Below are 22,392 nucleotides of genomic sequence, written 5' to 3'. Positions count from 1 at the left end.
TCTGAGAGTTCCGTTGGATTCAGGGGATGATTATAGGCCTAGGTGAGGTCTTGGTTGATTTTTGAGAACTTCCGAGCTTGTTTTAGCCTTTTTAGGCGTGAGTTAGTTTCTTGTGGTTTTCACGGATGTTGGATCAAGAAGACCTCAGATTCGTATTTTGATGGTTCCATTGAGTTTGTAACGTCGATTATAATTGATTTGCATATCTATTTTGTGTGTACAAGGTTCCGAACGAATCCCGAGGGTCAACTTGATGATTTTGAGTTTGAATATTTTGGCTGTTTGATCAGGTGCTGTAATAAATTATTCTTCGTGATCGCGTGGATGGCCTTCGTGATGTGAAGCTGTGGGTTTTTTGGTCATCGTGCTCGCGAGGCTCCCTCGTCGCTATCACGTAGCTCTGATCTGAGGTGCATCGTGATCGTGTGACTCTGGGTCACAATTGCGATGAGCAACTGAGTCCTGGACAAACGAGCCCTAAAAGCAAGACAGGGTAGACTTTGAGTCTGTCCTTTTTAGGGAACCTCAGTTTCCAGCTTTGGGACCAACTTTTAATTTGGTTTAGATATATTCCAGTCAAGTCAACCCTTTATAAATTGAAGTAAACATACATGACGACTATGAAGACATTATATTGATCGAATCTTTTTTGTTGATTTTTTCCAAGTAACTATGCCGGGGCGAATTTACGTATGAAAGTGGGGGTGATATGACATTTAAACACTAGGCTTATTTATCTAGATATTATATTTTTGCTCTTTTTTTATTCCTTCGGAAAAGATAGCCAAAATTTAATTCTATGTGAGTTTAATTTTAAAAAAATTATTTCCATCCCTCTAATATTTACTTGTTTGTTGATATTTAAGTTGTTTTGGCTCTTATTTTTTCTTATAGAAATATCAACAAGTGGAAATTATGTACAATATGTTTAAATTCAGAAGGGGGTAATTGCTTATAAAAAAGTTATTTTTCTCATTTATTCAAGATAAAATTGGGTTGAGAGAATTGCAAAGAATCGTGCCAAATTTATTTTGGTCCATTGACGTGTATTTATTTATGAAGCAAGTTTTTTTTACAAATTGAATCGAATCAACACAAAACAAAATGAACTGATCGATGTATGCCCTAATTCAATCTCCATAATTAGTGATTACTTTACATTAAAAATAATGTTAAGTGGAACCTTCAAATTTTGAATCGGCCTTTGAACTACAATGCTATGTGGTGTTTCTCGTGCCACTCATTATCACATCCAACATATAAAGTTGTCAAAAATTCTCAAATAGTCCTACATAATGCAGAATAATACACCTTTAGAATATAATTAACTTTAACAATTATTTAATCAATCTAAATTGAAAAAAAGCATAAGTACTTTTTGAAGTATGATCAAAATTACAGGGACACACTCTATCTTTACTTGGGGGGGGGGGGGGGGGNCCCAAAACTTCTTCTTTTCTCTCTCTATATTTCTTTACACCTTTTGTGTTGATGTGGAGCCACAACCCAATTCAATTAGTTGTTGTAATATACATGAGCTTCCCCGTGTATATATGTATTTTTTAGAAAGAAAAAAAATCTCATTTTCTTTGCCTTGTAATTAAAATTTTCTCAAACACACTTAACTTTCTTTTTCATTTTTTTACTTTCTTTCATTGTTTTCTCTTTTTTTTCCTGTTGATTTTATATATTCTTTTTATTTTTGTTGTCTTCCCTATGGATTTGATTTCAAATGGTTTTTTATTTAAAATAAGTTAATTTTTGACATATACCAAAAAAATGTGAAGGGAATAAAAAAACTTTAAAAAGTTAAAGCGTTAAAATAAAGGATGACATCGCTGAATCATCATTAAAAGTTTAATTTTTTAATGATGTAGCCGAATCATCATTATTCACCATGTGGACAAAATAATCTTGTAAAGCCGGATGAGTTTCTAGTTAACCCATAATGACATGGATGAACCTTTAGTCAATTGGAAATTGCATAATGAGACAAACTTTTAATTAACCGATGGTATAAATGAGCCTTTTTTCAAAGTTCGATGGCATATTTGAGCATTTTTCCTTTTATTTTAAAAAAACGCACGTAATTGGGAATAGCACCTTTAATAATACAAAATAGTTATTTAATCACTATGTCAACAATGATATTTAGCGGCAATTGATTAACATCAATAACTTAATTGCCACTAGATATGTAGTTTTAGCGGCAATTACCACTAGGGGTGGGCATAAACACCGAAAAACCGAAAAACCGAACCGAACCGAATTATTTTGGTAATTTGGTTTCGGTATTTCGGTTTTCGGTTCAGTATTCGGTACATGGTTTTGTATTTTTCGGTATTTCGGTTCGGTTTTCGGTATGCAATTTTTGTGTAATTCGGTATTTCGGTTTACCGAAATATATTAAATTATAATATATATTAATATTATATTAATTATTAATATTAAAAAGTAAATATTATAATTTAAAATTAAAAACAAAAGTTTGTCTTTTCAAACTTTTCAACTTTAAAAACTCACTTCCCAAAAGGCAAAAATTACCGTTCCCACTTCCCACGTCTAGTCGTCTACAGACTATAGCAGCGTCGACCGTTCCGGCAACCAGCAGCATGCAGCAGCTGCCAATCGACCAATAGGCAGCCGTAGCACAACAACAACCGGTAAATTTCAATGTTATAACAAGGCTAAATTTCAATGTTAACGTTAATTTATTATTTTGAATCATACAATAATTTGAAAAATAGAGTAAAATAAGCAAAAAGAAATAAACATAAATAAAATAAACAAAAAAATTACAAAATTTTAAAAAGCCCACTAAGCAGGCCCATAACAAAAAACCGAATTAACAAAAACCGAACCGAAATAACAAAAACCGAGCCGAAATAATAAAAACCGAACCGAACCGAATTATTTTGGTTGGGTGTTCGGTACACGTTGTACAAGAACCAAAAACCGAAAAAACCAAAAAAAAAAACCGAAACCGAACCGAAATACCGAATGCCCAGCCCTAATTACCACTCTTTGCAAATGTCTCTAATGCCTATAACGACATTGGATCTAATGACAATTAATTAATGTTAGTAAAGACTTAGCACTCTTTGTTAATGTATATATTATTGCCGCTAAAAGTAATTTTTGTTATAGTGAATCAATGTAAATTCTTCTCAGAGTGTGAATATTCTATAAGGGGTCGTTTGGTAGAGTGTATAAGAATAATGCTTCTATGATGTATTAGTAATGCATGCATTAGTAATGCTTGCATTATTTCTTATACATTGTTTGGTTTGATGTATTGGAAATAGCAAGCCTTGTATAAAGACTATTAAAAAAATATTTGTTTACAAAAATACCCCCACATTCTTTTACAATAATAATAATAATAATATAATAATAATTATAATAATTATAATAATAATAATAATAATTATTAATAATTATAATATAATAATTATTATTATAATAATAATAATTATAATTATAATTATAATATAATAATAATTATTATTATTATTATAATAATTAATTATTATTATTATTATTATTATTATTATTAATAGAGGGTAGTTTTGTCATTAGTTAATCTAATGCATGCATTAAAACCATTGCATTGCTAATACCTAGAAATCCATGGTATTAGCAATACACACTTTAATACACAATAGAGTGTATAACTAATGCAAGCATTAGTTATACATAGGTTGGAAAAGAGTACCAAACAAGGTACTAGTAATACACAGTGCTAATGCATGTGTTATTTTTCCTAATACACTCTACCAAACGACCCCTAAGAGTATTAATTAGTGTATACTCCTAGACAACAACTTTTTACGCCAATAAATAAACAAGAGTTCAATTAGTTAGGATAAAAACACGTTGATTGGTGTATAGACCTTGACAATAATATGTCAAGTCAAAAACCCTTTAAAGTTTTGATTGGTGGGATAAGAGTGTTACTTGGTGTATATACCTTGACCTAAAGGTAAAGATTCACAAAACTCTCGATTAGTTAGGACAAGAGTATTGTTTGATGTATGGACCTTGACAAAAAATATTTCAAGTCAAAAATTCATTTTTTTTTGTTAGGATAAAATTATTAATTGGTTTATGCACTTGATTGTATACTAACTTGATGATGATCAAACTATATTCTAAGAGTTCTAATAAATTTACATATTCCTTAGTCAATGCACGAATCATTCCAACAAAGTTCAACTAAAATCTACAACAGAAAAATATACCCCTCAATTTTACGATTTAGAGAAAATATACTCTTCGTTAAAAAGTGATGCATATATACCTCCATCGGCTAATAAATGGTGCATATATACCTCATTATCTAATAAATGGTATACATGTACCTTTTTCATTAACAGACTTATTTTAAAAAAAAATTCTCAAAATTGGTTTCTCAGTCAAAATTTATTGTTGTGGATCATAAATGCATATTCAAAGGTGTGGTCTTTCGTCAATACATACCTATGAATTAATTAATGTACTTATCATCCATCAACGGATGTGGTGGATGAATTAACCACAAATTATGCAAAGAAAAATCTACTACTTTAGATGTCCAATCAACTTTCCATATTTCTCATGATTTAGTCAAACGATCATATTATCACAAATCAACAACTTCAATTGCTTCATATAATATAGCTGGCCCAGGGGGGGAAAGAAAAGTCTGTAAGAATGTTAATTTGTGTATAGAGACAACATCAACAACATTTTTCTTAGTCAAGAATTCATACAAGTTTGTTAAGTATCGATAAAAATCTAATGTTATATATCGAAAACTAGAAAGTCCCTTTAGTACTAGTAATAAAAAAAAAAAATCATTAATTTGTCGTTTAATTAATTTTTCCAACAAAGCAGAAATGTACATGTAAGCATTTCACCATGGCAAATGCATGAAACGACTAGGTTAGATTATAAGATAAATCAACTAATCTTAACAATACGAGTTTGTTACAAATAACAATATCAAGTTCAATTTAAATTAATCATAGTAGTATGACGGAGAAACAACATCAAATTTGGGAGTCTGAAATTTCTGGGATATTTGGACATAATTGGAAATATCTGGGCTACTCTGAATAACTGTGTGGAAGGCCATTAAATCTAAAGTAGTCAAGTAAGAAATAGTTATTTTATCAATTAAAATTCTTAGACTTTGTCAAAAATATCTCAAGTCTAAAATTCAAAAAAGTTTAATTAGTCAAAATAAGATTAATAATTGGTGTATAGACCATGAGAAAAAAAACATTTCAAGTCAAAATTCCAAAACAATAGTGATAAAAGTGTTGGTTGGTGTATAGACCTTTAACAATTATGTTAGACATTTAGGGGGAACCTATGCAAGTTTTTCCCCAAACGGACAATATCACACCATGTTTAGAGTGACTTTGCACATAATTTGTGCAAACAATGTCAACGGATGCATTGTCGGATACTCCAATATAATGTTCTGCAATTTTGAAGAATCCGAGCAACATAGGTTAAAGGCTAAAGCTACGAAGGGAATGCAAAAGAAGTGAATGCAACTGAGCTACTGTACAACATATCTATGACTCTTAAATTATAAAGAGTGTTCAGATTTCCACAATTTTGGAACTGGATGTGATGAAGCAGAGAGTTGTTTTGGAGATAAATCAGGTATATGAGCCGCGATGAAATGCCTCGATGTTATTCGAAGTCCCAAATATGTGACTCACCTGAAGATCATTGGTTTAGCTAGCCCACAAGCTTATAATGAGACTACTATTATGAGAAAAAAGTTGAGATGAACAAGAAATAAACACACTTGAAACGCATTAGCAACTTGACAGGAAGGCATGAGAATCTCCATAAAACAGAACAAGATATTACATAGGGAAAAGCACACTTCAAATACATCACAAATCAGTTAAGTAAAAGCTTTTATTTGCATCACCAACAACATATTAGACTTGAATCCTGCTATTTTCAAAGAAGAAGAATTTAAAGTTAAGAGCTTTAAGGGTGAGAAAATTCATTGATCAAATTGAACATATACGTGGACTAATATCTTTTCTTGTGCCTTTTCATTATTTTAATAATTATGTGTTCCAATTTTACATCCATCCTCGAAAACCATGCTGGATATTGAGTTGACAACATTAGGTATATTATGGACAATCCAATAACAAGTCCACAACCGTAACTCATGAGAATCGCCTGCCAACTGATCATTGATGAATCTCCTCCTTCTTCTTCATGAGACTTGAAGCATTTCCCCATGTATTCCGTATTGTTAGCCCAATCTTTGCATTATTGGAGTTATCTATCAATTTGTTATAAGCGATTACGAATTGTTTTAGCTGCATTTAATGTTTCATTGCATTGTGGAATGCATCTCATGAGTCGGTGTACTATACTATGTGTTAATGGACTCTACTGCTATTCAGATTCTTGGTTGGATTGTGTCAATGGTTTATTTTGCGTTTGGGAACCATTATCTATCAGTTTGTTATAAGCAATATTTATCGAATAGTTGACTTTGTACTTCAACTACTCCCTCTATAAAATGTATCAGAATTATTAACGCTCCTATTTAAATAGACGACATCGATTAATTGTTCATTCATGTTGAATCTGCACTTCAGGTGATTTTAAGGACTTATTTTCTGTCCCCAAATTGATAGAAGTTTTTGCACGGATTGTCCCTATTTCGGGGTGGTCTTTAATTACGTCGTTCAAATCGATGATCATTTAATGAAAGCTTGTGGGTCAATGTACCCTAACTATGACCTAATTTGGAATTGTTTTAGTATTTTTAATGTGCTTTCTATTGTTATTCCAGTTTTCTACTGTTATTCCAGTTTCCCTTTTGATCCCTTTGCATTCTATGAAACTCTATGGTTTTTCCTTGCAATTGAATTTGTTGAGTCACAACACAAGAAAATGTAACGAACACTTGATGAAAGAAAACACTAACACTTTCTGAAACGTCACTAACTATGAAAGTTAAAACTTTTATTAGCATTCCAGCAATGCAGTAGACTTGAATCCTGCAATTTTCAAAAAATGAAGAATTAAAGTTAAAAGCTTTAACGATGAAATTTTATGGATATATAAAATGTAATCTTCTGAAGGATAGAGATTAAGTTGAATACCTGGAGGTTACACGCTAATTTCTCTTCTTGTGTTTTTTCATTCTCGTAAGAATTTTGTGTTCCAATTCTATATCCATTCTCGAAAACCATGCTGGATATTGAGTTGACAACATTATGTATATTATGGACAGTCCAATAACAAGTCCACAACCGTAACCCATGAGAACCACCTGCCAACTGATCATTGATGAATCTCCTCCTTCTTCTTCATCTAGCCCAACTGGATTTGTCGTTTGTGGTACCCCTTCATCACCGCCACAATCTTTTGAGAGTGGCAATCCACGTAAACCATCATTTCCTTGGTATGAACTATTCCCAAACGTATAAAATTGTTTTCCTTTGGGGATGCATCCAACAAGATGATTGTGCGATAGATTTAAGACTGCAAGAAATGTGAGGGATACAAGTTGTTGTGGAATTTCTCCGCTGATTTTGTTGGATGAGAGATCCAATGATTCAAGTACAGATAACTGGTGCAGTGATGCTGGTATGTGACCTTCCAAGAGATTATGAGAGAAATTCAATGTACGAAGCCCAATGAGATCTCCAATAATGCTTGGGATATGACCTTCAAAGATATTCCTTGAGAGATCGATAATTAGGTCTGTAGTCAAAACTTGAGGAAGTTCAAACTCCTGTCCCTTCGTTGTCACTATCAAGGAAATTGTGTAATATGTACCTGCTACATACTTTCGAGTCCCACTGTTCTCACCAATTATTTTCATGGCTTCAAAATTCTCAAAAAGGCTCACTGGTAAATCTCCACTAAATCCATTGGATGAGAGATCTATGACTCGAATTTGAGCAAACAAGTTATTAGTCCTTGAATCTTTTATAGGCCATAGAACTTATTTGATCTCAAGTTCAAAATCTGCAACTCATATAGGTCTCCCAACCATATAGGAAATGTGTCACTCAACTCATTGTTACCTAAATCAAGAACTACCAAATATGTGCAATTGATCAAAGATTGTGGGACTTTCCCCTCTAGCTTATTCCTATCCATTTTAATGACTCTGAGTTGGTGCCCATTACTAAAAGTTGTATTAATTGTCCCGCTAAGACTATTGTTGCTTAAATCCAAAACCAAAAGTTCACTCATCTCACCCAAACATAGTGGGACTGTTCCCTCCAAATTATTGCTGCCCAAATCTAGCACTCGTAGTGTTTTCAGATTGCAGATGGTTGAAGCAATCTCTCCACTGAGATTATTGTGCGAAAGGACAAGATAATGTAGATCACGTTTGTTTAGGAGTGACTTTGGAATACAACCTTGCAGCTGATTTTGTTTTAGAGAAACTCGTTCCAATGTTTTAGACTTGAACTCCTGAATGTTTCCACTGAAATGGTTATCACTCAACTCTAACCATTCAAGTGAAGGGAGGGAGAATATCCATGATGGTATAGTCCCATTCAAATGGTTTGGTGACAAGCTGAGATGTTGTAGGTTTTGCATACCACTTACATTAGAAGGAATTGGACCTGTTAGGAAATTGAATGAAAAATCTAATAATTCAAGTTGCGTCCATCTGCTAAAGGATAAAAACTCAAGTTGGCCATCCAAGTTGTTATTTGCAAGTGATAACCACCTGAGCTTTCCAAATCTAAAGAAATCAGAAATCTGTCCTTCAAGATGGTTATCACGAAGGTCCAAATCCTCTATGTTGGTGAGATTCCATAGAGGTTTAGGAATAGAGCCTGAGAGATTACAAGAAACTATTGTCAATCTACGCAGTGAAGTTAGATGACCAAATGATTCAGGTATCCTACCAGTAGCATTCACACTATAGAGAACTAACTCCATGAGTGATGCACTGCTATTCCATTTGGTTGTGGGAAACCTAACAGTGAGCTGGGTATTGTCCGATAAATCAAGAGATTCTAAGTTGGAAAGGTGGAAAACTCCTTCGGGCAATATCCCATATATCTGCGTGTCTGAAAGTCCTAGATTTGTTATATAAGAAGAGAAATTCAGAGAAATGGTGGAAGAGATGTTCACAAAGCTAAGGTCAAGCTCTCTTAATTGGGTCAAGTTCTTCAGGAGCAATTCAAAATTATTAGGTCCGAATCTAACCCCATAATCACTCCGGATACGAAGAACGTGTAATTTAGAAAGACGAGAGATTTCTGCTGGGATTACACCTGTAAAACTTGAATACGACAAATCAAGATGCGTCAAATTAGAAAGCTCACCAAATTTAGGCGAAATGAGCAATCCAGAAAAATCATTTTCAGACAAATCAAGCCTTTTGAGATTGGAGAGTTTAAAGAGGCTACTGTTGGAATGAAACTCGCCTCGAAGTCCGCATCTAGTGAGGTTAAGCTCAATCACTTGTCCCGTCTCCTCGTTACAATGAACTCCATCCCATGAGCAGCAATCTATGCTCTCGTTCCATGATAGTAATTTTGAATAAGCACCTATAGTAAACATGTGCTTGAATTGTAGAAGAGCAAGAGCTTGATCTTTGGGGCATGAATGAGATAAGGATGAGCAGAAAACAAGTTGACAAAGTAAGGAAAATAGCATTAAAAAAACAAGTTTTACGTAACCCATTTCTGCACTAAAATGTTCAAAACTAATTAAGTTGCTAGAGAAGAAATCAAAAATCTTTTCTTTGTTCCTCTATTCAATAATTTAGATGTGGTATATATAGCACAAATTAAGCAAAGAAAATCCTTCAACTTTTTGATTGATTTCAAATAGTATAAGTCTGATGTTATTTAGGATTTTCCATGTTATAGGGTGTTATAATATTTTAAAAATAATTCCACTTGACTTCAATTTCTATGAACATAAAAGGAATTCAAATTATATACATTGACAGTATAAAATAATTTTTGGCTATCATGTTGCTTTACCTCCCGTACAAGGTTACTTCTCATATTCTTAGATCATTATTCCAAGCTTGTTGTATAAATTTTCCTATAATTGGTTTAAATAACTCAATCGTATAAACTTCTTTTGTACTCTGAAGTGCCAATGCTTAGGAATTAAAGGACTGGAAAGAATTTCAAGTCAATGCAAAGAAAAGTTCAAATAACAGAAAAATCCTATCACTTGTAATACAATTTTTAAGATACCTTAGTAGACCAATATGTCACATTCCAAGTCTTCGCAAATAGTCCTCACCCAGATATTTATTACAAAGAAAAGCGGCTCATATATAGCTCTACTATAACAAAAGTGGCTCACATATATTCCTACCATTATAAAAATGGCTCACACATACCTTTTCATCAAATTGAAGTGAAAAAAAGTAATTTTAATTTATTTTTTTATTTTTAATTTTAGGGCAAAGAACAAATATATCCCTCAACTTTGCGATTTAGAGCATATATACTCCTCATTAAAAAGTGATGCATATATACCTCCATCGGCAAGCAAATGGTGCATATATATAAACGGATACACCCTCGTTGTCTAATAAATGATATACATTTACTCTTTTCATTAACAAACTGATTTTTCTTAAAAAATAATCTTAAAATTGGCTTTTTCAGTCAAATTTATTGTTGTGGATCATAAATGCATATTCAAAGATGTGATCTTTCGTCAATACATATCTATGAATTAATTAATGTTATCCTCCACCGGCAGATGTGGAAAATGATTGAACCACAAATTAAGCAAAGAAAAATCTACAACTTCTTCTTTGGAGTAATCAATTCCAACAAGCACACCTACTAACTTTCTGTCAAATTTTAAGTTGTCACTTACATATCCTCTTTCACATTCATAGATGAAATTCTACTAAAAGAACTTTTTTAGACTATTAAATCTACCGTCTAATATAAAAAATTTATATTAGAAGAATACCATAATTATGATAATAATTAAAACAAATTATGTATGCATATAAATTATATAATAAAAATTTCTTTAAAATGGTTAAAAATGGGTATCTTATTATTTCTTAGAAATTTAGCTTCAAATAAAATTTTCAATTCAACAAAATTTAATTAAAAAATCATTTAGATTAGTTGGGTGACTTTCTAAATAGTTGAGTGACTTTTGAATTATAAAACTACGTTCAATGACTTTCTAAGTGTAACTCTTAACTTCTTAAGTTAAAAGATATAAGCATGCCAAACAGACTCCAACTCTCTTCTGTTAGAAAATAATAGAACTTACTGGACACTTTAGCTTTTGAGTGATTGAAATAATATAAGTTTGATTAGTTCTTAAATACCACAATAATACAAGTTTGATTAGCTCTTAAATACAACAATAATTCAAGTTGAAATTTCTGTGCTATTTGGACATAGTCACGTAGAGATAGGGAGTTGACTGCTAAAGCATGATTTGATCATTGGAAAAATCTCATATTTGTGGTCATGTTTGTTTGCATAGTAGTCAAAGTTTGGTAGGTATTTGTAATAAATTTTGGTTGGTGAATGGTGGTTGGAGTCATAGTGGTTCCAATTATGTTTTAGAGGGTTGTGTCACATACAATAACTCACTCATGAATCTTTCACGCTCTTGCAAGTTCAAGTAACTCTTTTCAAACTAGATCGCTAAGGGATTGAAGAAAGACACGAGAATTTCTAAGAAGATTATTGGGGGTCATTTGATTTAAATACAAGTTATGCTGGAATTGGTTTGTCATGTTCAAAATTATATTCATTGCATAATTTTTAAGAATAAGTTGTTTGTTTATAAAACGATAAGGCACAAATATCCCCTAGACTATGACCAAAATCCAGAGACACACCTAAACTTAACTATGGTCGTATTACCCTTGGACACATTTTTTTCGTAATTTCGTGCACCTTTTGTGCTGACGTGGTACCGTCAACCACCCAAGTTGGTTGTGTTTGTACACACTCGCCTACCACGTGTGTGTGTATATATATATATATATATATATATATAATTATTTTTAAAAATAAAAATAATTTATTTTTTTAGAAAAATATCCTTATTTTCTTTATCTTGTATTTAAATTAAGTCAATACACATTTTTTTACCTTGTTTCGAAATATTTAAATTTATAATTAATTTTTTCACTTCCATTAGAGGAAAAAAATATATATGAGTCATTTGTGTAACCATAAGGGTATATATGATCAACTTTTATAATGAGGGTATATAAAATCTAATAATAAAGTTGAGGGGTATATAAAATTATCCTTTTCTCTTCAACCAATTTAAGTTTTGAGAGCAAAAAAGAAAAGTCTTGTAAGAGTAGATGTTGATGGTTTGGCCTTGGCAAAAACGATTAAGTTGAAAATTCAAAAAATAGTTAGGATAAGAGTGTTAAATGGTGTAAAGACCTTGACTTAAAGGTAAATAATAAATCTAGTCAAATACCACTTCAAATGTTGGTGGTACTGATTCGTTAAGTCCAGACAAACAATTAAGCAAGGAAAAATCTACCACCGCTAATCAATTCCAAGAAGCTTATCCAGTCAACTTTTGAGTTGTCAATTACGTATCACATTTTCTGGTGAAATTCCATTGAATAATTTTTTTTAGACTATTATGAAAACAATTGTAATTATACAATTTTATTTGATACATTATCAATTTTAAAACGTCATAATCCCAACTTTCTACAAGTAGTTCAGACCCACATTGTTACGCATTATTAATCTCATTTGTCAAATTTGTACCATCACACATATTGCAGAAAAATTCACCTTGAGAATAATATGTCTAACAGTAAGAAATAGTTATTAAATCAATTAAAGTCTTAAGAGAAAGAAAAGTTAAGGGAGCTTTGGAACAACACTTAAGTGTCTCTGCGTGACGTCTAGGTCATATATTTAAGCTTTTTAGACCCTGTTAATGCGGAATTTCTTTGTGCACCGAATAACCTCTTCTTTTTTAGAGGAGAAAGAAAACTCTATAAGAATGATAATCAGTGTATAGACTTTGACAAAAAAAAATTTGTAACCATCCCAATGTGTGTGAAGGTCATTTAATCTAATAGTAGTCAAGTAAAAAATAATTATTTTATCTATTAAAATTTTTAGAGAAAAAAAGAAGAAGATGAAAGATTCTATAAGAGTATTAATTGGTGTATAGACTTTGTTAAAAACATCTCAAGTCTAAAATTCAAAAAAAATTAATTAGTCAAGATAAGATCAGTAATAATTGGTGTATAGACCGTCAGAAAAAAAATTTCAAGTCAAATCCGAAACAATAGTGATAGGTGAGGATAAAACTGTTGGTTGGTGTATAGACCTTCAACTTCCAAGTCAAAAATGCCAACTTTTTTTTTTCCTTTTCTGATAATCTAGAATGGGATTTGATAATTTTAGTGTGTTCTTTTAATTTTGGAGATAAAATAAGAATGCTTCAATGTTGTGTTTGTTGGGTGTATAAATAAAGTCCTGCATAGGAAGTTGATAAGAAGAAGATTTGTTAAGAGTAGTGATCTCAACTCAATGCACGAGTCATTGCACAAGAATGACTTGAGAATATTAACTTTAACAATTGGGGAAAATTATCTAACTCACTCCCCCCCCCCCCCCCCCCCCTCCTCCCACACAAACTTTTTTTCTCTATATTTTTTCGCACCTTATGTGCTGACGTTGAATCGCAACTCAATTCAATTAGTTGCAGTGTTATACGCGTGACACCACATGTATATATGTTTTTTTTAAAAAAAAAATTATTTTTATATTATTTGCCTAATATATAAAGAAAGTTAACATACATACTATGTTTTTTTTTCTTTGCCTTGTATTTAAAACTTTTTCAAACACACGCAATTTTTTTTCTTTTCATATTTGACTTTCTTTCATTGGTCTATTTATTTTATTTTTAATGTCTTTCCTTTGAATTTGATTTCAAATTTAACTCCAAATTTCTGATATTTAATATAAGTTCATTTTGGACATATGTCAAAGACTAAAGGAAATCAAATAAAACATAAGAAGATTAAAGCGTTAAAAATAAATGACACTTTTTTTAAAAAAAAAATTACATGTAATTGAGAATATTAGCTTTAACAATAGGAAATACTTATTTAATCAATTTAAATTCTTCTCAAAACCACCGTCGAATAGTATTAATTAGTGTATATGCCTTGAAAAAAACTTTTCACGCCAATAATCAAAAAGAGTTCGATTAGTTAGGATTAAAATACATTGATTGATGTATAGACCTTGACAATAAAATTCTAAGTAAAAAATCCTTTAAAATTCTTGATTGGTTGGGATAAGAGTGTTACGTGGTGTATGCAACTTGACCTAAAGGTAAAGATTCGTAAAACTTTTGATTAGCTTGGATAAGAGTATTTCTTGGTGTATAGACCTTGAAAAAACATATCAAGTCAAAAATCATTTTTTATTTGATTAGTTAGAATATATATATATATATATATATATATATATAAGAGTGTTATTTGGTTTATACACTTGATTGAATATTTACTTAACTATGATCAAATTTATATTCTAATAGTACTTCTAGTGAATTTACATATTTCCAAATTAATGCACGAGTCATTGCAAAGAAAAGTTCAAATAAAAGCTACAAAAGAAAAATTCTATAACTTATAATGCATTTTGTTTGATATTTTAGTATATATTAGACGAAAATTTCACAATTTTCAAGTCTCTGCAAGGAGTCCTGGTCCAATTATTACACATTATTAGTCTTACCAAAGTATTATACAATATTACATAATGTAGTATAATGCATCGTGGAGATTAACTTTAATTTAATGATAGTCAAGTAGGAAATAATTAGTTAATCAATTAATTTTTTAGAAGAAAAACAAAAAAGAAGAAAAGTCTAACAGTATATGGTGATGTATGGGCCTTGACAAAACAATTGATTTGAAAATTCAAAAAAAAGTTTGTTTAGTTAAGATAAGAGTGTTAGCTATGTATGCACCTTGACTTGAAAGGTAAAAAAGAAATTCCATAAAAAAATATCACTTCAATTTTTGATGGGACTGATTCATTAAGTCCAGATAGACAAATACCGTAAACCACCAATAGATGTGATGAATTGAATGTAATTTTAATGAGGTATATTGTGAACCGCAAATTAAGCAAAGAAAAATCTACTATTGTCCCACTAGGACGGGTCATAGAACAACAATTATGGCTATCCACAAAATTTGAATCGAATACAAGAGAATTGCAGGATCTGGAAATGTACACACATTAACGACTAAATAGAAAGCCATGAGAATATTTCAAACATTATTTCGTGAGGAATTGATACTTTTTTCCGATAAAATTCATCTTCTTACTGGCGGCTAAACTTTTTGCCTCTCCATTTCCTTATAACATTAGAATTAGGATTGTACGTTTTTAATTTGGTTGTTTGTTTTAAAATTCTAGACACAATATTGCAAGTAATTCTCTTGACTTCTAAAACAAATAATTAGTCTCAAGATTATTTATCTCACCATTTACACTAAAATGACAGATAAGATATCCCTGGTAGAGTCCATTTATATAAATTAACAATGGAAATAAATAAATAAATAAATAAATAAATAAATAAATGTTGGAGTCACTCCTAGAATCAGATACTTAGGCTAATTGGGAGACTAGAATTGTTTATATAAATTAACAATGGAAAGAGTGTATGGATTGGGGTTTTTTCTCTGTATTTGACAAAGCTAACTAATTGGGATTTGTAATTCTCATTCGGATGATCAATAAAATGAGTTAATTGTCTAAAATGAAATAATCACTATATATTACTTCAAAAATGGATTACGATTTTACCTTTTAGTTTAAAGATTATTCCTTTAATGGCTTTTGCGCTAGTGCGCTTAATCTTTCCGTTGCTTCTTTCCTAATCCCATCGGCCATAACGTGGTCTATCTGGATTGATCTAACTCCTTGGCTTGGATATGGTTATTATTTCCAGGTCACAGTAAAAAAGGATAAGCTATATATAATAAAGACAAAATTAAGCACATTCATTTTCTGTATAAAATTTGGACATTTATTCTAAGTTATTATAATATAACAAAATTTGGACATTTATTCTTAGTTATTATAACATAATGTAATTTATAATATTTTTGTATCCCAACAAAATTAATGTAATGTCTGATATTGAGCGCATATAAGTTGAATATTATATTCTAGATTGATTAAATGAAGGTAATAATTATCCATAATTGTCATCTTTCACATTTTCAATGTTATCGGTTCGTCCTTTGAGTTTGCATATCTTTTAATTTGCACTTTATATAAGTAAGATGCCAAAATGTAAAGTCATTTGGTTCTTTTCCTTTTTCTCCACAACAATCTACTCTTTTTGTTTGTTGTATTTTGCTCACCTCCAGCAAAAATGTTCAAGTAAATATATTTTTTTCGATAAAAAAAAAGTGTATTACTGCCAATTGCTACAATTTAATTGCTTATATATCTATGGTCTAGGTTGGATGTTTTATTGTACGTTATCTAATTAATTTATTTCTACTTTATTGGTAATCAATTATATTTTCAACATATTTGAGGCAGAAAGAGGTCTCCATGTATATATTTGTAGCTTTACCAGAAATGTTTTTTCCCATTATTTATTATAAATATTCATGAAACCGTCTACTCTTGTTTATGCATATTTTCATTAAGTAACACTTTCTATTTTATTGAACTTTAAGAAATTGTTAGCTTACTTTAATTTTTAATTATCATTATTTTATGATATTTGTATTTGAACATTTGATAGATGTTAAATGTTACATGTTTCATGTTATATATTATAATACAACTATATTTGTACAATATAAACTTTCTTAATAGAGTATATTGAATGATATTTTGTTAAAGATATTTTGTTATGCTAATTTTATTTTATTCTTTTTCTGTTATAAGATTATTAATTCTTTTTTACTTACTATAATTGTGATATTTATGAAATAAAAGAGTACTAATCTAACTTTCGTTGGATATTTTGTAAATTATAAATCCGTACCTTGAATTGTAATTTTATTGTATAATATAATTCTTTTTAAACAAATTATGTGATAATGAATATAGGATATACGTGCGAAACACGTGCTCAGAGAATAGTCAAAATGTATTATGTTTGAAAGACAAGAAAACAAAAGGAAAAGAAAAATGGCTTCTAAGCTATGGTGAAAAATAAACAAGCTTCCATTAATCTTATTAATTATAATCTTCCAAAATTAATTAGAGATGAACCATAAATAGAAAATAAAGAAAAAAATGGGCATAATAGATAAACAGAAGATATGAAAATTACAATAATGATGAAGTCAATAATATTGGAACTATTCATTGTACTCTCTGTACTCCTTGTTGCACATGGTAGTACTCTACATTTTTTTCCTCTTTGATCAGAAGTTTTGAATTACTCCCTTCGTGCTTCTATATTTGTCTAGTTTGTATTTTGCACTCTCCTTACAAAAAATATTAGTTAAGTATTTATTTTATCAAATTAATTTTTTAATGTTACTTTAAAATTTTAAATTTGTCCACTAATACTCTAATTAATTTAAATAATAATTACTTAATGATAAGGATAAAATTTAAAAATAATTAATATAAGACAATGAAAAGATGTAAAATTAATTAATTATGTACACTCTCGATTCTTCAAATTTCTGGTTCTTCACTTTAGTAAAACAAAAAAGTGAGTACAAACATTGCTAAACTAAGAAGAACCACATATCGGTTAGAGATAGTTCATAAATTCAGAACCAAGAAAATAGATTAAATGAGAAAATGAGATTTGAATAGAATCAAACTCACCTTCACATAATTTGAGTACTTTATAGTACGAGACTTAATGAGCAAAAATAAATTGAATAAAATGAGAAAGTGAATCAGTATCCTCTTCGTCGTGTTTATATTCCTCTTGGACGTTGAGTTATTCACTTAATAATTAGATTGAATGAAGAAGCACAATAGGGTTTCCCTTATTGGTTCGAATGCCTCTTTTTGGACGCCAAGATATTCTCCTGAAAAATTGAATTGAAATGATGAAGTGAATGAGGGTATCTCGCGTTTTATAGTCTACTCTTGGAAACTGAGTTATTCCCTTGAAACCTCATTTGTTCGATTTTGACAATTCAAATTTGCTACTTATCAATAAAGATGAGAATGACGTCTAAATTTCAATGTTCTTGGACACGTGTGTTGCACGTGAGTCCTCAATTACTTTTTATTGATCTATTAGAACAGTTAAATTTAGGGGTGGGCATTCAATAGATCTATTAGAACTGAACCAACATTCTCTATGTCACATTCAGCGATTAGAACCTCTCTCTTGAACCATCATCTGTTAGACTCTTTTTGAATCAATGTTACGTTAAGTTTACTTTCATCATTTGGAGTCATATGACTGAAAATGAGTTTTGATGTGTAAATGTTGAAATGGATTCTGTCTACTTTCTTCAGAACCAATAAGAGCCGTTCAGCTGATACCACTGCCCCGTAGTGACATCAAACTTCCATCTCGATTACTGTTAAGAATATGATCGCTTGCAATTGAGTTTAGAGGTGAAGGGTTAATTAGCAGTCATAAATTATGGAACGGTAAATAGATACTTCGACTTGTGGATTTTAAAGCAGACTCCGGAAAGAGAATGGCAGAGGCATATCATTCAATATGGAATGACATTGTGCCTGGACCTATATCATCCTGCACGTCCCGTGATGGGAAGATTGTATTCTCCATAAACTTGAAGTCATGTGTTTTATGATGTCATTGCTCATCAGAAAGAGCTGGAGGAAATTAGGAATGAAGGGGCTTTCTGAGGAGACACGCGCCAAGGCATTTATAGTTAGATCGAAGCATTCAGTGTTACGAGTTTCATATAGCAAGATGATATATGATTGTGAGTTCCGGTTTATGGGATTTGTTAATTTTACAAAATTCTTTATAAAATAGAGGAGCCAATGAAATGACTCCATGATTGTCTCCGATGCTGGCAAAGTCAACAGAGACACCTCGATTGCTTTTAAAGTTTTCCCGTTTTCATCACCACCATCGTTACTAAGAACTGAACCAACATTTTCTACGACACGTTCAAGGATTAGAACCTCTCTCTTGAAAAATCTGTCAGGCTCTTTCTGAATCAATGTAACATTAAGTTCACTTTCATCATTTCGAGTCATATGATGAAAATGAGTACCAAATAAGTCGTCTCAAGTTCAATTTTATACTGCATACTTATGGAGCAGCTTAAATTTGTCTGATGTAAGTGGATTGATTGAAGAGTCAACACATATAATTGAATGTTCGTGTTGTTATGGAGAAATTATCATTTGGAACCCGGGGTGGAGCTAGAGGGGAAACGAAGTTCATCCGAACCCTTTTGCCAAAAAATTACACTTTACATGCATGGTCAAATTTTTTGTATATGTATATGTATATACAGTAGATGATGAATTTCCTCGGTGAAAATTCTGTTTCTGATCCGCCACTGATTGATACTGGTTATATGCTATTGTCAGTTCCAAAGGTTTGCTTTTGACAAATGTTGTGGAACAAGTTAATGTGGAATGATGTTTTGCTCATATTGCACATCCTACTTTTATTTTCTTAACTATTTATCAATCGATTGAGCATTGCGCTCCTCTGTAAATAGCCACAGTGATAGCTTAGAATTATATACTCAAAATAAGAGTAACAGTATAGCTTAGAATTTTCCGACTATCAGGCACTGTTTTATTTTCTGATAAGATTTTGTTCACACAATCCCCTGTGTTATCTGGTGGCCAGTTCGGAAAGAAAACAAAGGCGAATGTATTTTACAAGTAGGACGTCACTTTGCTTATGCACTAGGATAGACACAGAAATTTACTATGAAGACAGTGTCTTCTATAGTGTGCCTACTCAAACCGGTTTTCCGCATCCAAGACTCTGTTTTGTCACCAAGGACAGTCTTAATAGGTAGACGTTTAGCTTGTTAATGAAATTACTTAATATTGATAAACGAAAACTAATGCTTTTATTCACAGGAAAATGCACACTTCAGAAACATCACAAACTATGAAAGAGTTAGGCTTATATTTGCATCACCGGCTACATATATACTAGACTTGAATCCTGCAATTTTCAAAAATGAAAATTAAAGTTAAGAGCTTTATGGATGAAGGAAATGAGCAAATTTATTGATAAAGATCAAATTGAATACCTGGAGGTAACACACTAATATCTTTTCTTGTGCCTTTTCATTCTCGTAAGAATTTTGTGTTCCAATTCTACATCCATCCTCGAAAACCATGCTGGATATTGAGTTGACAACATTATGTATATTATGGACAGTCCAATAACAAGTCCACAACCGTAACCCATGAGAACCGCCTGCCAACTGATCATTGATGAATCTCCTTCTTCTCCTTGGCCTAGTCCTTGTGGTACCCCATCATCACCACCACAATCTTTTGAGAGTGGCAATCCACGTAACTCATCATTCCCTTGGTATGAACTATTCTCAAATGTATCAAATTGTTTTCCTTTGGGGATGCATCCAACAAGATGATTGTGAGAGAGATTTAAGACTTCAAGTGATGTGAGGGATACAAGCTGTTGTGGAATTTCTCCGCTGATTTTGTTTGATGAGAGATCCAATGATTCAAGTACAGATAATTGGTGCAGTGATGCTGGTATATCACCTTCCAAGCGATTATGAGATAAGTTCAAAGTCCGAAGCCCAATGAGATCTCCAATAATGCTTGGGATATGACCTTCAAATCTATTCCTTGAGAGATTGATAATAATCTCTGTAGTCAAAACTCGAGGAAGTTCAAGCTCCAGTCCCTTTGTTGTCACTATCAAGGAATTTGTGTAATAATAAGAATCTATATCTGCTACATACTCTCGGGTTCCTCTGTTCTCACTAGTTATTTTCATGGCTTCAAATTTCTCAAAAAGGCTCATTGGTAAATCTCCACTAAATCCATTGGAAGAGAGATCTATGACTCGAATTTGAGCAAACAATTTGTCAGTCCTAGAATCTTTTATAGGGCCATAGAATTTATTTGATCTCAAGTTCAAAATCTGCAACTCAGGTAGGGCTCCCAACCATTTAGGAAATATGTCACTCAACTCATTGTTACCTAAATCAAGAACATTCAAATATTTGCAATTGATCAAAGATTGCGGAACTTTCCCCTCTAGCTTATTCCCATCAAATTTAATGATTCTAAGATCGTTTCCAATACTTAAAGTTGTATTAATTATCCCGCTAAGACTATTGTTGCTTAAATCTAAAATCATAAGTTGACTCATCTCACCCAAACATAGTGGGATTGTTCCCTCCAAATTATTGCTCCCCAAATCTAGCAGATGTAGTGTTTTCAGATTGCAGATGGTTGAAGCGATCTTTCCACTGAGATTATTGTGCGAAAGGACAAGATAATATAGATGATGTTGGTTTAGGAGTGACTTTGGAATAGGACCTTGAAGCTGATTTTGTTTTAGAGAAACTCGATCCAATGTTTTAGACTTGAACTCCTGAATGTTTCCACTGAAATGGTTATCACGCAAGTCTAAATCAACTAGTGAAGGGAGGGAGAATATCCAGGAAGGTATAGTCCCATTCAAGTGGTTTGATGACAAGAAGAGTGATTGTAGGTTTTGCATACCACTTACATTATAAAGAATGGGACCTGTTAGGGAATTGACTGAACAATCTAATAATACAAGTTGCGTCCATCTGTTAAAGGATAAGAACTCAAGTTTGCCATTAAAGTTGTTATTTCTAAGTGATAATTCAGTTAGCGATGGGAGGGAGAATATCCATGATGGTATAGTCCCATTCAAATGGTTTGATGACAAGTAGAGACGTTGTAGGTTTTGCATACTACTTACATTAGAAGGAAGTGGACCTGTTAGGAAATTGGATGAAAAATCTAAGAGTTCAAGTTGTGTCCAGATTCTGTTAAAGGATAAGGACTCAAGTTGGCCATCAAAGTTGTTATTTGTAAGTGATAACCAATTGAGCTTTCCAAATCTAAAGAAATCAGAAATGGGTCCTTCAAGATGGTTATAATCAAGGAACAGTTTCTCTATGTTGGTGAGATTCCATAGAGGTTTAGGAATAGAGCCTGAGAGATTACAAGAAGCTAATATCAATGTATACAGTGAAGTTAGATGACCAAATGATTCAGGTATCCTACCAGTAGCATTCACACTACTGAGAAATAACACCTTGAGTGATGCACTACTATTCCATTTGGTTGTGGGAAACTTTACAGTGAGTTGGGGATTGTCTGTTAAATAAAGAGATTCCAAGTTAGAAAGGTGGAAAACTCCTTCGGGCAATGTCCCGTATAACTGTGTGCCTCGAAGGTGTAGAGTTGTCAA

The 22,392-nt window shown here is 31.7% G+C and overlaps 1 protein-coding gene and 1 pseudogene across 4 annotated transcripts in view; both read right to left on the bottom strand.

The window, feature by feature from the left end:
- LOC125870942 (receptor-like protein Cf-9 homolog) overlaps nt 1–22,159 on the bottom strand; it is a 244,979-nt gene extending 222,820 nt beyond the window's left edge. For 2 of the 4 annotated variants that reach the window (XM_049551510.1, XM_049551518.1), the window contains exon 1: nt 20,219–22,159. In XM_049551510.1, the coding sequence (XP_049407467.1) occupies nt 20,233–21,888 (1,656 nt within the window). In that variant the 5' untranslated portion in view covers nt 21,889–22,159 and the 3' untranslated portion in view covers nt 20,219–20,232. Of the gene's footprint in view, nt 1–5,823; nt 5,956–19,987; nt 20,131–20,218 lie in introns of those variants that run through there. The other 2 variants (XM_049551494.1, XM_049551501.1) reach the window with 2 other exon arrangements.
- Nucleotides 6,858–9,687, bottom strand: LOC125870904 (receptor-like protein Cf-9; annotated as a pseudogene).
- Nucleotides 22,160–22,392: the final 233 nt, after the last annotated feature.

This window comes from Solanum stenotomum, chromosome 1 (assembly GCF_019186545.1).
Source record: "Solanum stenotomum isolate F172 chromosome 1, ASM1918654v1, whole genome shotgun sequence".
Lineage (NCBI taxonomy): Eukaryota > Viridiplantae > Streptophyta > Magnoliopsida > Solanales > Solanaceae > Solanum > Solanum stenotomum.
Note: the sequence above shows the minus strand (reverse complement) of the source record. Positions and strands in the feature narration are given on the sequence as shown.